The sequence below is a fragment of the Sitophilus oryzae genome, unplaced genomic scaffold, assembly GCF_002938485.1.
Source record: "Sitophilus oryzae breed Bouriz unplaced genomic scaffold, Soryzae_2.0 scaffold_1816_pilon_pilon, whole genome shotgun sequence".
Lineage (NCBI taxonomy): Eukaryota > Metazoa > Arthropoda > Insecta > Coleoptera > Curculionidae > Sitophilus > Sitophilus oryzae.
The window spans coordinates 1,009,951-1,028,565 of record NW_022146520.1 but is presented as its reverse complement, the minus strand read 5'-3'; the positions used below and the strand labels follow the sequence as shown (position 1 = coordinate 1,028,565).

The window sequence follows — 18,615 nt, the reverse complement described above, 5'->3', positions numbered from 1 at the left end:
CTGTGGGGAATTTGGGGAAACACCAGAACACTTCATCACTGAGTGCGCCGAGACGACGACCATTCGTGCCATGAACTTTGGTACGGCTGATGTCAAGGATGGAGAGCTGGCCTCTGTGGAGCCGTCTCAGATACTGGCTTTTGTTAAAGCCTTGAGACTGTATGATGAGTTATAACTCGTTATAACTCAAGAAAGGGGAAAACACAATAGATCTGTAAGGGCGCGGTGACTAACTCCCCTCCTAAACATTCTACATTCTACATGAGGTTGAAACCTTTGGTAACAAACAGCAAAATAAAACAATAATTAATCACAATACACCAAACCCACAAGCAAACCCCACTTTAAAGACGCGGGTTTCGCTAATCATGCACCCTCAGCATATGATTAAATCTAAATGAAAGTTATAACTGTAGTTTTAATCATCTACTTCGATGCTATCATGTGTTTGGTATATTGTAATAAATTAGTGTTTTATTTTCATAGAAATCCATGGCTCGAATTCTGTAAACTTAGAAAACGTTATTTTTCGCTTAGCGCGCACTACACTACCGATTTGGGTATTCCTATAAGTAGGTATGGTAGTTTAATCATATTATGATAGAAAATGTAACTCAAAGTTTTTCAAATGTGATTTAATAATCTTCAAATAAACTAATTTAAAAAAGTGCCTGATTGTCTGGGAAAATTTAGATATACAGGGTGGTCCGAACTGTATTCCGGAAACTTCGGCAGCATATTCTGAAGATAAAAATAAGTAAAAAAGTTCGTATAAATGTATGTCCTAAAATGCTTAGTTTCGGAGATACAGGGTGTAGAAGTTTGATTTTTATTTCGATTTTTTCCAAATAATTTCTGAAGCAACATCATAATTTGGATGAAAATTGGTGTCTGGGAGTTTTGTGACACGAGAAATTTGATTTTTATGTCAAAATGACTCCTTTTTGTAGGGGGCGCCATCTACATGTATTTTAACTCTTTTGAAAAGTAATAACTTTTCGTCCGTACCTGTATAAAACTACTGAGTGAAAAATATAATTGACCGTAATTTTCTACGTAAAAGAAGTCTCTTGGTAAAAATCGCTACGAGCAACCGTTGTCAAGATATTTAGAATGGAAATAGTCAATACATGTCATTATTGACAAAAAATAAGCACACGTTGAGTTTAGTTATTTGACTGAAATAATAAATTTTTATTTTTTTAAATTAATCATAAATTTTTCTTGAAAAAAATGATGGTAAAACAGTTTCTGTTAAACTTTTGCCACAAAAACATTTCAAATTTATGATTTGAGTCCAATAACTATTTAGTCAACATCAAAGAATATACCTAGCTAGAAAAAGAATGGACTCCGCCATACTGAAAAATGGTCCTACAGAAGTGGCGCCATCTATTGAGTAGGGCTTGTTTTAAATGGATCGAAGCGCGGGCTTTTTGAGCGTATTTATTGAATTTTACTCTAAATTAATTAAATTTGATTATTAAATGTTATTTTTTACACAAATTCAACAATACTAATAACAAGTATCGTTGTGATGTGTAAAAAATAAGATTTAACAGTATAATTTATACAATTATTAAATAAAATTAAAGCCAAACATGTGAAATATAATTTATTATTTAAAGTTTTTATTTATAAGTCAAATATTTAAACATCGTTTATTATAATAAAACAAGACCAACGTAATATGCCCAAAGTTTTGTAAATGGAGTAAATATAAGTAGGTACTTAAATGATGGCAAAAATAAAAGACTTACATTATATTTTTAGGGCCACAAACAAAAGGAATTGTCTAATTAAAACACATATAACAAATTATAGTTTGAAAAACATTTTGAAAATCATTTATTTGATAATATTATGATTGGCGCTATGACAACGACAATATTTTTTGAGAATTTGACAATAATATGACAATGGCCGTTGGAAACTATGGAAACTACAAACAAATTCTGATTTAACGCCATCTGGCAATAACTAGTAGCAACTTCCTAACCTAAAAATGAAATGCACTGCCACCTAGTGGCTAGGGTTGGAACTATTTTATTTGAGATTTCCGTGGAAACGGTGGAACTGCTTTTGCTATTTCACTTTCCCGCCCCTGGTCAACATGTTTAATATATATCAATGATGACAGGTATTGATAATTTCGATTCCAAATATCTCGAGAACCATTACTCGTAGCAATTTTTACTAAGGGACCTTTTTTACGTAAAAAACGTCGTAAATGTATATACTCAGTCGTTTTATACAGGTACGGACAAAAAGTTATTAATCTTCAAAACAGTTTAAACACATGTAGGGGGCGCATTGACATCAAAATCAAAGCTCTCATGTCAAAAAACACCCAGTCACTAATTTTCATACAAATATCGACGTTACTCCAAAAATTATTTGAAAAAAATCGAAATAAAAATGAAACTTCTACACTGTATCTCACGAAACTAAGCATTTTAGGACATACATTAATACGAACTTTTTTACTTATTTTTATCCACAGAATATGATGCCAAAGTTCCCGGAATACAATTCGGATCACCCTGTATATGTAAAAATGCTTATTTTTTCCAAAATTACTGATAATAATTGAAGGAGTGGCTGCAATAACCAGGTTCCACTTTTTTTTTTGAAAATGAGATTTTTAATGCCCTTTTATAAAATTGGCCGATCGTTTCCTGCAACAATCAATTCTTCTGCATGTAAAATTGGTAGGTGGTTGGAATAAACATTGTTATTTTTTGTTATTATATTATAAAAATTTATTTATTTTTATGTATAAATAAATATGTTTATTATAAAACAGTACAATTTTTGCTTTTTTTATAATTTCCCTTAAAATAGTAGTATTCTTTCGTAAAAGAAATTGAAAATTTTCACTTTCATTTATTCCTTATACCACGTTCCCTTTACGTGGTATAGGGAATAAATCAGTTTAAGTGAAAATGTTTAGTTCGTGCGGAATGAAAGGAACTACTACTATTATTGGCTAATTTAAATTTCCCGCCAGCCAGAATGTGCAATAATGTCTTACGATACGTTTTATACCTATCTCTTTCTGTTTCATATGAAGCACACATAATAATGAAAGACTAATTGATTTTAAAATTGTTATTCTGAGTTGTGCTACGAGAACGCGGTCCCACTCTGTATCATGAGATTTGTCAGTCTCTTTTTATTACTTTGTCTATGGTCTTCAATATTTCCCTCCTATAATACTAATGACATATCCATAGAAAAATAGGTTGACATAACTCAACAGTAGGTTATAAAAGACATGCAACATTGACATTTTTCATCGTTTTATCCACATTTGACTATTAGCACATTATTAGATACCTGAGAAATTACGATGCTGTCAATATGTGTTCAACACTTCTTCTTATTATTATTCTTCTTCTTCTTTTAAAAGGCGTATCGCCTGTTTAGTTCCGGTTTCCTTCGTCTAAGCGACTCTTGCGAGGTCGACTGTCAACTGTCTTGCTAACGTTTAGATGGTCGTCCAGTAGGTCTTCTGCCATGGGGTACGTTGTTGCGAATTATTATGGCCATTCTGTCGGGGCCCATTTTATTGACATGCTGGTTCCATTCTCTTCTTCTCTACCTTATCCATCTGACAACGTCGTTTGTTTGGCACTTTTCTCTTATGTCTACATTTCTCTGTCTATCCCTCAATGTGTATCCAGTTATCATTCTTAAGGTCTTCATTTCAGTAGTTCGTAGGATTCTCTTTGTTACTGATGTTTCAGCTCTGGTTTCCGCACCATATGTCATCACTGGTCGTATGCAGGTTTTGTATATTCTTGACTTACATTCTGTACTCAAATGTTTGTTTTTCCATATGGGATATTTAAGATGTCCTGATATTGCGGCAGCTTTATTGGCTTGTTTCCTTACTTCTTCTTCCAGGAATCCTGAGCTTGTAATTTTGCATCCGAGGTATTCGAATAACATTATCTGATCAATAGTTTTGTTTTTTATTACCAATTTGCACCGTAAAGGCTCCTTTGTAATGGTCATGCATTTGGTCTTATTTGTGGAAATTTCCATGTTAAGTTTTTCTGCCTGTCTGTTAAAAGCTTGTAGCATTCTTTGGAGGTCGTCCTCTGACTCTGCAATAAGTACTGCGTCATCGGCATAGCATAATATGTTTACTTTATGCATTCCCATTCGATATCCTAATCCAGTATTCTTGACGGTTTTTATTACTTGATCCATGATTATGTTGAATAACAGAGAGCTAAGACTGTCGCCTTGGCGAATACCAGTTGTAGTTCGAAGGTGCTGCGTTAAGGTAAAGTTTGTTCTTATTTGGGTTGTTGTGTTTGTGTTTAAGTCCTTGATAAGTTCTGTGAGTTCTTTCGAGACATTACTGCTTTCCAAGGTGGTGATGATGTCTTTTAGTTGGACTCTATAAAAGGCCTTTGTTAAATCTATAAAACACAGATAGGCTGGAGAGTTATATTCTAAGGATTTTTCAACTAGTTGCCTGAGTATGAATAATGCATCGGTAGTTGATCTGTTTCTTCGGAATCCTTGTTGTTCCTCGCTTATTGGCACTATTGAGGAGATTTTGTCCGCAATGATCTTAGAAGTTTTAGCGAGGTGCTCGGTAATGTTATTCCTCTATAGTTTGTTAAGTTCCTCTAAGTTGGGTCTGTTTTATCTCCTTTTTTAAAAATGGGTATTGTTATACTTTGTTTCCATTCTTCTGGTATTTTCTTATGTTGTAATATAATGTTAAACAGTTTTGTGTATTCCTCTATGATAGCCGTGCCTGCGTTTTTTATTAGCTCGTTTGGTATCTTATCTTGATTAGGAGATTTTCTATTTTTAAGTTTCCTTATTGTCTCTTCTACTTGCTTGTAAGTGATTTGCGCATGATCTTCTATATTATCTCTTTGGCTTGTCTCTTGTGCTTCCATTGGTTCATATGTTTCTGCGTATAAGTCCCTGAAATATTTTTCCCACGTATCTTCTGCAATTGTTCTTAGTTGTATTGTTTCATTTGTTTCAACGCGTATCCAGAAAACGATTCGCACGGCAACGAGAATGCCAAAATCGACTGCTTGGCGTTTCGCTAATAGAATAGGCATTTCCTTACCGCTTTGAAAGTGTAACGTTTTTATGTCAAAGTTCCAGAGTTCGGGCCCAGAGCTTATAAAACTTAATATGTCCTTTCTGGAGATCATAATTATATTGAATGATGTTTTTGATTGTTGTGCAAACAATAAGTTATCAGTTTTCTAAAATTTAAAATTGATTTAATGAATGAATAAAATATTGACTTAAAGTACCGTATGATTGAAAAAACCGGTGCGGCGGGCGTCCAGTTGGCTGGGAAAATGACGATCGATGACATTTCCTTTCATTGTTTCATGTAAAATGACAGCTATCTTCATTTCAGGGCCATCGCTGACGCCGTCTTTTGTTCGATCATGACGGTATTTTCTTAGTCCTTTGTTTGTGTGAGTTTCAAAACCATTCTAAATAATTAAATTAAAATATAATTTATTAAAAAAAAAGCAAATAATATTTTAATCAATCGAGGGTGTAAGTATTAAATAAATCCCTGAGAGGAAAAAAGACTAAAATAACATTAGAACATGATTCCTACAATATAAGCCTAATATAAGATAAAAATATGTTTCTTTAATGAAAAAGAAACATTAATGTTATATTTAATAAAAACCTAAGATACTATAAATTTACTTTTAAGACAACAAAAATGCATAGATCGTAACTACTCTGATTCTGGAAGAATCACTGCTGACTGAATCTTCTACAAATTTATAGTATCAAATCACAGGTAGATGAAGTATCCTCACATAAGATATTTCTGTACATCATTTTCTAATATGTTACTTTTTTTCGCGTTGTTACTGTTCTTTTTATGTTTTTCTGTACAGGGGTTCGGATGTTAATAGTTACCTCTTTAGCCATAGACCATATCCATATATTATTTTTTTCCTTTTTCTTGGGTATGAGGTTTTTTACAAATTGAAAGATGGAAACTTGTGACGTTTCACTCCAACATAGTGGACTTTTTTTTTCAGGCACAAATGGTGCTCATTTGACAGGAGTTCATCAATATTTAATAAAGAACACATTTTTGAAATACAAATAATTTTGAGTTCTTGTCCGTATGATCCAAGCCAAGTATTAATTCAGATCGGCATTACTTATCAATTTTACTACATCTGAAAAGTATTATAAAATAAAGTTCGTCGCAAGCAGACGCAGGTAAATCTATACAAAATTAAAAGTGTATGAATATGACAACAAAAATATTCAATAAATACGATATGTTTTGATATGTTTTTTTTTTAAATGCCTTTTGAAGTTTGAAAAATGCAAAATTTTTATACCCATTTAAGAATATCTTAAAAATAAATAAAAACTAAAACAATCACGAACTTGCTTAGAAATAAATTTAAAGTACATACCTTGTTTAACAATATCCATAGTGAAGCTTTCAATTAAATTTACATTACCGTTTTAACCATATAATATACAAGAACTACTATATGAATGTTATTCTTTTCACTGATAAGATAATGATCGCAAAATTTATTTTTAGTGAAAATATTTGCTAACAAAAATCGCTGTTTATAAAAAATAATATACAGGATGGTTGAACATTGCTATAAGTATAAAATTACATATTCAGATATTAGTAAATTTTAACTTATTTTTCGATTTTTTGTCCATGGGGCGAAGAACATGGACAGCCCATTGAAAATTCCATGGACAGCCCATATCACAAATACCGAAGTCTACAACAGAATAGACAGAGAGAGAGAATTGCTCAATATAATAAAAATAAGAAAAACATCATACTTAGGGCATATATTGAGAAATGAAAAATACTACGTCTTACAATTGATAGTTAAGGGTAAGATTGAAGGAAAGAGAGGTCTCGGCAGGAAGAAACTATCTTGGTTGAGAAACATCAGAAACTGGACACACCTAACTTTTGAAGAACTTATAAGGAAAGCCGAGAACCGTGAAGATTTTGCCAATGTGATCGCCAACCTCCACGAAAGAGACGGCACGTAAAGAAGAAGAAGACGAAGCACTGTGCGGCGTCCAGTTGGCTGGGAAATGACGATCGATGACATTTCCCATATAAATTTACATGTAAAATGACAGCTATCTTCATTTCAGGGCCATCGCTGACGCAGTCTTTTTTTCGATCATACGGTATTTTTCAGTATTCCTTTGTTTGTTAAATTAAAATATAATTCATTAAAAAAAGCAAATACTATTTTAATCAATCGTACGTGATATCTTTAAGATCAATCGTAGTTCGTAACAAATTCATTCCGCAGTAATTTCTCTTACTGGGGCTAAAGCACTTTACGTCTTCAAATAAAAACCACAATCAATTTCTGCTTAGTTACTTACAGTGAACGTTTAATCTCCACTTATCTTCCAGCGCGCTTTCTTGTATGGCCGGATTCTCCGCTCGGCAAGTCAGATACTTGCCATCGTCATCTATCACAGGTACGAAATTGAGAATGCTGAGGCTCTGGTTGTTTTGCTGAGCGAACTGTAACAAATAGAGTTTAAAGTAATGGGAAAAAAGAGTTACATATAGAACATGAAGAAATTGTAGTAATATATTTAAATTAGAAAGTAAATAATTATTTAACACTTTATAGGGCAGTACTAATTATTTTCTAGTTTGATCAAATTGACCTCAAAAATATATAAACTACCACAAACAGAGCATATTTTCTTTTTTTAACATTTTTCAAAAAGTTAACAAATAAATAAGGTAGTGGGGTGGGGGTGGTGGTCGATTTTTCAACCAGAGACTGTTAAAGCAAATAGATAATATGTATTGATCTAATGTATACAGGGTTGTTCACCACATACGACACGGAGTATTGTAGCTAAACGATTAGATTTTTACAAATTGTAAGTTTTGGGTTCGTTGAAGGATTATTAGAGCTACAATTTAAAAATATTTTTTCAAGATACAGAGTGTCCCAACTAAGTAAAAAATATTATAGTTGTATTTTTTTAAATGGAACTCCCCTGTACATTATTCTATTTTTTAGATTCTACCATTAAAATAAAAGGTAAATTTGATTAAAGGTTCATCATACTAAAACCTTACCGTTTTTTGAAATATTTTCAATTTTATGAAATTGCAATAAAAATTTTAAAGGCTTCATTTCTCCAAAGGGTATCAAAGTTTTTAATACTAAATATTTTGGTGAAGATTATTTATTGACCAGATATTGTGTTACCCAATAATAAAAATTTACTACCTTATACAGAGTGTCCAAAATGTATATTAAATAATTACTAGCTTTAAACGGCAATAGCGTGTTTAATTTAAACAAGAACACCCTATATATTTTGCATGAATCGGATGCATGATAATGTAATTGTCTATCAAATTGTATTATACCATTTTTTACCTATCTCTTCAGAGTTTTCTAAGTAGAAATGCATTTTCTTATAATTTAGACCTCATTTATCACTATACCCATGGAATATTGACATTTTAGATTATTTTTAAAGATAAAAATAAATTTTCCAAGAGTACAGATAGTAATATTGTCGATATAGCTCGCTTATTTCATAAAAAATAAAAAAAACTGTTTAAATATTTTTTGTGAGAAAAGGACCAATTAATATGATCCCAGTATTCAGACTTTCACATTAATTGACTGTTTTATGTTGATTAATAATTGCTCCAAATACTAAAAAACTGAATTTTATTGTGTGTATTAGACAGTGTGGTAAAAGTAACGCCTTATAAAATTTTATTTCATTTTTTTGAGCGAATGCTGATTTATAAAAACAGAGACGTTTATTTTTCATAATTTATTATTATATTGATTTGAGAACCAAACCCACATTTATTTAGAATACTTTATTAATTAAAACAATTTAAAAGTATGTAATTAACTAATTTTTGGTCGGAAATAATGGGTGGTATATTTAATTCGTATACTCTTTTATAAAGATTTAAATAGTTTTTTTGGTATACCAATAGGCTTGCAATATTTACCACTTGTACATTTTTTTCTTATATATATATATATATATATATATATATATATATATATATATATATATATATATATATATATATATATATATATATATATATATATATATATATATATATATCTATATCCTATATATATATATATATATATATATATATATATATATATAAACAAGGAAGTTATCGTGGAAACTTATAAAATGAAAGTTATTGGGTTAGTCCACAAGAAAGATTAGTCATGATACATGACTAAAACATGATTACCGTAGACACTCAGAGTGTTTCTGCCTGGCTTGCATCAGTACGGGAGGGGAATCAGCAACTGACCGAATAGCGATCCTGAAAGAGAAAGGAGGAGAAGCAAACGAGGCACAAGGCGCCATTTGCAGCTGGTCCCGGCAGTAGCTTTTACAATTTGGAAGCGTTACTACCATGAAACCGCCGCGGAGGCGTTCCAACACACCACCGCCGCTATCCTCGCCTTTGTGCCTCGTTTGCTTCCTTCTTTCTTTCTCTTTTTTTCAGGATCGCTAGTTCATCGTTGCTGATTCCTCCTCATTGATGAAACCAGGCAGAAAACCTGAGGCGTTTACGGTGCAGTTTCATGTTTAGCCATGTATCATGACCCTAATCTTTCTGTGGACTTCGTTTATATATAGCTATATATGCTCGTTTATATATATATATATATAGTGAATATATATATATATATATATGTTTGTATAAAAATCTATATATATATATATATATATATATGTTGCTTAAAAAATCTGAAATGTCAATATTCCATGGGTATAGTGATAAATGAGGTCTAAATTATAAGAAAATGCATTTTTCTACAAAAAGTTGCAGAATGGGTAAAAAATGGGTATAATAAAATTTGATATGACAATTAAATTGTGCCTATGATTCACGTAAAATATACAGGGTGTTCCATTTAACTTAAACACGTTATTGCCGTTTAAAGCTAGTAATTATTTAATATAAATTTTTGGACACTCTGTATAAGGTAGTAAAATTTTTATTATTGCAACACAATATTTGATCAATAAATAATCTTCAGTAAATATTTAGTATTAAAAACTTTGATACCCTTGGAGAAATGAAACATTAAAATTTTTACTGCAATTTCTTAAAATTGAAAATATTTCAAAAACGGTAATGTTTAATTGTGATAAACCTTAATCAAATTTACCTTTATTTCAATCGTAGAATCCAAAAATAGAATAATATACAGGGTGTTCCATTGAAAAAAATACAACTATGATATTTTTTACTTACTTGAGACACTCTGTATCTTGTAAAATATTTTTAAATTGTAGCTCTAATAGTCCTTCAACGAACCCAAAACTTACAATTTGTAAAAATCTAACCGTTTAGCTACAATACTCCGTGTCGTATGTGGTGAACAACCCTGTATAATGTATAAACAAAAAAGGACTCAAAATTTAACTGAGGATGCAGTCAATAATCACCACATAGGCTAATAAAATTACTTTTTCAAATTTGTCAAGCTTTTGAGAATTTTATTCCCATCATCAGGACAGTTTCTAAAATGTATAAATAAAAAAAGTATTAACACTTTAAAACTGTAGAACAGAAAAAACAACTTACGACTGAGTCAATTATCAAAAAAACATCCTCTGCACAAAAAGGCCTTAAAAACTAGCATCGTATGATTTTTGTGCAGATGATGTTTTTTTGCTAATTGACTCAGTCGTAAGTTGTTTTTTTCTGTTATACAATTTTAAAGTTTTAATGCCTTTTTTATTTATACACTAGCGTGTACCAGCGACTTCGTTCGCGTCGAATTAATCATTTGTAATGGTGATGATAAAGCAAAGCAAGAATTTCCATTAACATACAAACTGGATAAAATTTTCTCACATTTATGTCAGCATGAGAAAAAACAATACCGTTTGCCAAAAATAAGCTTTTTATGTCAAGCAGAATCGTGCTTAAGAAATTACCCAACTATTTGGTTAGGTTAGGTTAGGTTTTTAATTAGTTAGATTTTTTAAAAAAAATCAAAATATATAAAAAAAAACAAATAAATTATGCTTGTCCAAGCGTTTTCCCGAAAGACTAACAGTTTTTTAAATAACAAATATAGTAATATTTGAGGGGCGTTTTCACCCTCTTGGAATTTGAGAGGGGGAATTTGAGACCTCTCCTTATCGAACCTCTACACCCCACAGTTCCAAAAATCAGTCCATCCGTTTGCCAAAAATCAGCTTTAAACGTCAAGCAGTTTAAGCAGAATCGTGATTACTCAATGGTCATATTTTATGAAACACCCTGTATAAATTTATAAAAATTCTTAAAATATGTAAAACAACAAAATAAAATATACGTGTTTAAGAGTTTTTCCGAAAAACTCACCGGTTTTTAAATAAAAAATATTTTAATATATGAGGGATAGTTTCACCCCTTAGAATTCCGAGTTTCGAAAAATCCTTCTTATCGAACCTTTACACCCTAAAAAAGTCAATCTGTTTTCCAAATATCAGCTTTTTACGTCAAGCGCTTTAAGCAGGATCGTGATTAATCAATAACCAGATTTTTCAGAAACACCCTGTATACACATTTTTAAAAATCTTAAAATATGTAAAAAAACAAAATAAAATATACCTGTTTAAGCGTTTTTTCGGAAACTTGGCCGTTTTTTAAATAAAAAATATTGTAATATTTGAGGGGTGGTTTCACCCTCTTGGAACTGGAATTTCGAAAAATCCCTTCTTATCGAACCTCTACACCCTAGAATCAACCTGTATGCCAAAATTGAGCTTCTTACGTTGAGTGGTTTGAGTAGGATCGTGATTAATCAGTATGTCAGTCACTTAAGGATTTTATATATCAGTATAGATTTTAAAAACTGTCCTGATGATGGGAATAAAATTCTCGAAAGCTTGACAAATTTAAAAAAGTAGTTTTATTAGCCTATGTGGTGATTATTGACTGCATCCTCCCTTAAATTTTGAGTTTTTTTCTTAACTTAGTCACGACTAACCTGCTATTTAATGTATATAAACTATTTGAACTACTTGCATCCGTATCATGTATCAATTAAAGAAAAAAAAGTAAGTTCATTTTAATTATCTCTCTACTCCAAATATGTCACATCAAGTAAATCAAATTTTGTTTTTCGATAAGCTCGCATCCTGTGAGAAATGATCGAAAATATACAGGATATCCTAAGATATTATTAAATATGTTTCAATAGTTTAAAAAATATCAATAAATCAATTTAGGATTAATACTTTCCTTACAGTACTTAAAACTAAAATGTGCCGTGTCTTGGCTCATTAAATCATTACTAACAAAGTAGGCTAATAAACCGTTTAGTACGGCAACATTACCGATAAGAGGTCGATTAATCCAGGATCGGCTAATTGAAGATTTAATATACTTAAAATTGAGAATTTTGCGATGCTTTAAACGCTAATTATATAATTAATCTTTAAGCAAATTAAAATGAAGAGCTAGTTGTTGCAATATTGTTGATAATTTCTAAGGAACAAACTATTTTTTTTGCCTATTAATATCGTATGGATTATAAATTGTGTATTATATATTTGATTAATTGAAAAAAGAGGGAACTTTTGTAGTGACATAAAATTTTTTCTTCTGAAAACATCGTTTTGGTCGCTTTAGTTCTCAACCAGCCTAAATGCTTCTTATATCTTTGTATCTAAAAACATGTAATTCAGACACAGTGACTATTACACAACTGTCTCATCTCTGAATATTGTCTTAAATAAAGCCTAAACTTATATCTTAATTATATTTATATTTTTTCTTACGAGTCTAGACAGTAAATGACGTATTGTCATCCTAGTAAATTGAGGTACCTACGTCCTCAGTATAGTCCAGTAAATGAAAGTAGAACCCGTCGACCGGGACTTTCAGGCGGATTGTGTTACTTTTGGGGAGTAGTTTTTGTTTGTGACAAGTTTCTTTTTTTACAATTTTTTTTAAAATTTTCCTTTTTTATATTATTTGTCTTTGACCTTTACAATTTTTGTTTATATTTTTATTTAATAATACAGCTGTGATAATAACGTGTAATTTTATGTGTACTGAAGTCATACGCTAAATAAATCATATTTGTAATCAACCTTATGTGAACCTATAAAAAAAGGAAAAATTTTACTCGTATACGGAATATTTAATACTTCAAATCCCATATATAGGATCTAAATCTGATGCGATCAAAATAGTAAAAAGATTTCGGTCAGACCTCGTCTTGTAGGGTTAATTTTTTATCCGGTTTCAGTAAATCCGATTGAATAAAGATAAGGTAGCAAAGGTCAACCCGTGAGTAAATCCAAAAATGATATCAAGCAGTAAAGGCCAGTAGAATTTATTGTATAAAATGTAGCACTGTTTGTTTTAAAAATATAAAATATAATAATAACTGTACAATAAGACTTTCCAGTGTTAGTAAAATTAAATTAAATTAAATTAGTTTGTTGAAATTTGATTCTGGCACACGAAGCAATATACATTTAAAAAATACGTTTTTTTCTTTAAATACGTTTTTTTTCTTTGTTGTTCTTTAATTTTTTATATATTTTTATTCAATGATTATCAAACTTTTGAACTTACTTGTTTATCACAGGAATTTTGACTGTAGAATGTATTTTGACTGCCACTCATCGCGACTTTAAAGATCTACTGTGTTCCCCTTTCTTTTGCTATAAATAATCATACAGTCATATTATGGAGACCTTCCTGTTGTAGGGGGAAGGGTATTTCCCATTCTCCTCTGACAACAGAAGTTTATCCTCCGAGGAGTAGGCATCTACCTCCTTTGTTGGGGTTAAGTTGTCTAAGAATGAGGTACCCGTGAGGTGGAGGCTGGAGGATCTGTCTCCACCTCATTTTCTCCACCTCTTTAACTTCGTTTCTCCTGTACACGTAACCTGTACGTAACCTGATATAGGTGTTTTACCGAATTTATAATAGAGAATATATTCCCCGTTCTCTATTGCCTCCCTGGATTTGAAGACAATTCATTTTGTGAGGAACTGACCATGGCCCTCCTCCCTCAAGTTGATGACTTGCCAACTGGATGTTATGTCTTACATTGCAGTTCTGGCAAAGCTGGTGATACGTCCCTGCTTGTCTCCTAGTGTTGGACGGCTTTCCATCCTAGCTTTCTTCCTCCTTGCCGGAGCCGAGGTAAGAGGTTCTCGCTCTCGCTCTTGCCCTTTAGTAGAGATGCGCTAGGCTGTTTCTTGGTTCTTTTACTCTCCCCTTTTTTGAGAAGTGTTTTCGCTTTTGAGGGTATTTCCCTAATTTTAACAGTAAAAGAGGTAACATTTCTGGAGTAAATTTATTTCTGTTCCCGTGAAAGGTAAAAAGAACTCAAAATACAAATACGCCCAACATAACAAATAATATCAAGTTCTTTAACCTTTATATTAAGTATTCTTCTTCAGTGAGTATTTTAATAGTTCATTTTACTGGTTTAAAAGCTTTCATGGTTTCAGTAGTTCAGTTAACCTCAAAAACATTAATTCAAGCAGAAACCATTTAGCACTGGAAGAAAATAATCGAAAAAAATTGCTCAAAAACAGTATCGCTGCAGTTTCCAGTTTAAACTTGTTCCAAACGGCTTTCGAAGTGTCTGGGAATTTACATAGAAATCTTGTTATAAGTTGGTCGTGGCAGAACGAAGATTCCCCGGTCCAGGAATTCCATATGCGCTTACGAATTTCTAATGCATATTTTCATCCCCTTTTGTTATTCGTCGTGTGCATTTCTTAGCAACTTTTACGCCGCGATTTTCGAGGCAAATTGACACTGAGAGCGCTTCGCGTCCGGTCTCCGAAGCAGAGTTCGTGTTCTTTCGGAGTTTAACGGTGTGTAAGCTAATTCCTGTTCTATATGATAATTTTTAGTGTAAATTAGTGATATTTCGAGGTCCCATTGTCTGAAATAGTTATTTGAATATTAAGTTTGCTAAATAAGAACTATATGAAACTATTACTTGATTCAAACTAAAAGAATCATTCGGACTTCCAGTGTCTTTATTTATTTTGCTTACATAAGGTTCTTTACAAATATAAACCCGGAATCATCAAACTAAGGTACTTTGCGAGTTCGGTGAGTCGTATATTGGAAAGACAAAACGTCCTCCACATGTACGACTTGACGAACATAAAAATCATACGCAAAGTGGTGAAACAATGAAGTTAGGCATTGCAGATCATGTGTGATCCAAGCACCACAACATAAAATGGTCGGAATCCCGGGTTATCCACAAAGAATCCAGTTGGAAAAAGCGCAAATTTAAAGAGGCCGTATTCTTTTCTAACAATAATAAAATCTTTAGCAATCCAAGTATGGAAATTTCAACAATATGGCAACCACTTATTAAACGTTCCAATGCAGGTATTCCTAGTGGAAAACCTCATGCTTGACTGCTATCAACTAATTCACTGATGAATGCTCGGTTCTTGTATATAAGCTCAGTAGTTTTAGGATTTAGTTTAGTTCACACAATAAATGATTTGACGTATAAATTCATTCTTTGTGTTCATTTAATATTTCAAAACATCACTAAAAATATAGATTCAAAAGTGGTCAAATAAAAATACCCAAGAATATATTTTTATATTTAATATCCTATATTATTATTGTTTTACAAAGTATTAGCAAATGCTGTTTGTACCTTTTAGTAAATGTTTATAGAAAATAATTTATTTAAATTAAATAATTATATTCTTGACTAACATCAAAGGTTATGTGTCATACTTGAAAACATTAGCTTCCTGAATGGTCTCATTTATTTTATAGAAATTATTGAGTTGCATGTAGAAAGCTTGATAAGGATCAACTCGTTATGACATTGCTCTGTTATTTAAAACTGTTCGATAAACATTTCATACAATTATATGAAATACGGGAATTTTATGTTTTCCCTGCTAACTTTAGCTTAGGCTTGAGTAATTACGTTTAATGTGGGTTGGTTAACTGATGTAGGAAACCAAAGAAATTATATGTGTGTGGGTTCCATTTAACTATATTTAAAGGGTAATTTTTTACTCCAAAATTATTTCATTAAATTTAATGTGAACGCTAATATTTTCCTATTAAGTTAATTACGAGGGATTTACTTGAACTACTTTTTAAATAATTCTAACTGTAATCTAACTTTTGTAATTAGTTATAATTAACTATATTAAATATAACACCGTTCTAAAACGTAACTTAAAAGTATGTAATATTTTTCTAAAATAAAATAAAACGCAAATCTACAACTAAATATCAAAATTTTAGTTTTATTAAAATTGTTAAATGAATATGGTTATTCATATTTTAACTAGTTTAAAATAAATTTCAAATTGCATAGTTTATATTTTAGCAGCGTTGTAAAATCCCGCTCGATTAGAAGAGACCTATTTATTATTTAAGTGTCTTGTTAACGTTTTTTTAAGATACGTGGGAAAAATATTTCAGAGACTTATACGCAGAAACAGATGAACCAATGGAAGCACAAGAGACAAGCCAAAGAGATCATACAGAAGATCATGCGCAAATCACTTACAAGCAAGTAGAAGAGAAGAAGGCAAGTAGAAGGAAACTTAAAAATAGAAAATCTCCTATTCAAAATAAAATACCAAACGAGCTAATAAAAAACGCAGGCACGGCTATCATAGAGGAATACACAAAACTGTTTAACATTATATTACAACATAAGAAAATACCAGAAGAATGGAAACAAAGTATAACAATACCCATTTTTAAAAAGGGAGATAAAACAGACCCAGCAAACTATAGAGGAATAACATTACCGAGCACCTCGCTAAAACTTCTGACTAAGATCATTGCGGACAAAATCTCCTCAACAGTGCCAATAAGCGAGGAACAACAAGGATTCCGAAAAACCGATCAACTACCGATGCACTATTCATACTCAGGCAACTAGTTGAAAAATCCTTAGAATATAACTCTCCAGCCTATCTATGTTTTATAGATTTAACAAAGGCCTTTGATAGAGTCTAACTAAAAGACATCATCACCATCTTGGAAAGCAGTAATGTCTCGAAAGAACTCACAGAACTTAAACACAAACACAACAACCCAAATAAGAACAAACTTTACCTTAACGCAGCATCTTCGAACTACAACTGGTATTCGCCAAGGCGACAGTCTCAGCCCTCTGTTATTCAACGCAATCATGGATCAAGTAATAAAAACCGTCAAGAATACTGGATTAGGATATCGAATGGGAATGCATAAAGTAAACATATTATGCTATGCCGATGACGCAGTACTTATTGCAGAGTCAGAGGACGACCTCCAAAGAATGCTACAAGCTTTTAACAGACAGGCAGAAAAACTTAACATGCAAATTTCTACAAATAAGACCAAATGCATGACCATTACAAAGGAGCCTCTACGGTGCAAATTGGTAATAAAAAACAAAACTATTGATCAGATAATGTCATTCGAGTACCTCGGATGCAAAATTACAAGCTCAGGATTCCTGGAAGAAGAAGTAAGGAAACAAGCCAATAAAGCTGCCGCAATATCAGGACATCTTAAATATCCCATATGGAAAAACAAACATTTGAGTACAGAATGTAAGTCAAGAATATACAAAACCTGCATACGACCAGTGATGACATATGGTGTGGAAACCAGAGCTGAAACATCAGTAACAAAGAGAATCCTACGAACCTCTGAAATGAAGACCTTAAGAATGGTAACTGGATACACATTGGGGGACAGACAGAGAAATGTAGATATAAGAGAAAAGTGTCAAACAAACGACGTTGTCAGATGGATAAGGCAGAGAAGAAGAGAATGGAACCAGCATGTCAATAGAATGGGCCCCGACCGAATGGCCATAATAATTCGCAACAACGTACCCCATGACAGAAGACCTACTGGACGACCACCTAAACGTTGGCAAGACAGTTGGCAGTCAACCTCGCAAGAGTTGCTTAGACGAGGAGGAAACCGGAACTAAACAGGCGATACGCCTTCTAAAAGAAGAAGTTAACGTTTTTTGGTTTTATTTTATTTTATTTAGTGTATTTTTCTATTAATTAGCATTTTTCAAATAATTTATTAGAGATAAAAGAAGTTCGTGGTAAATCTTGGTTCTTATAAACACATCTGTAACTTAAAACAGCCCCTACACTATCCCCGAAATATTTTAAGAAATATTTCTGGAAATATTTCGCAAATAATTTTGCAAAACGTTTCTGGAAATACTTTCAGAAGTAAACTCAAATAGAAGGCCGTGTTATAAAAATTAATTCCCACTTTAATTCCCAAAATAGTACAAAATAGACCGAGATTAACAATAAAAACAAACAAACAATCACGTCTATTTCAGGAAACGTGGGAACTAATTTTTATAACACGGCCTTATATTTTTGGTACTATTTCGTGAAATAGCATAAAGCAATCAAGGTGTAACGTTGTGGTGGCTTCAGAAAAATAAGTAAACATGGAGTATGAATAAATATCATTAATTTGTAATAGTAATACCACTATATTAAACTGATATAAAAAATAAAAAACAGTGCATTTAGAAAACTGTTACCAATGGAATATTAAATTGCCTA

General features: G+C 31.8%; 1 protein-coding gene across 2 annotated transcripts in view; it reads right to left on the bottom strand.

Moving 5' to 3' along the window:
• LOC115883136 (neural cell adhesion molecule 2-like) overlaps positions 1-18,615 on the bottom strand; it is a 472,691-nt gene that overhangs the window by 244,522 nt on the left and 209,554 nt on the right. For both annotated transcript variants that reach the window (XM_030901447.1, XM_030901448.1), the window contains one exon: positions 7,408-7,552. In XM_030901447.1, coding sequence (XP_030757307.1) covers positions 7,408-7,552 — 145 coding nt within the window. The remainder of the gene's footprint in view (positions 1-7,407; positions 7,553-18,615) is intronic.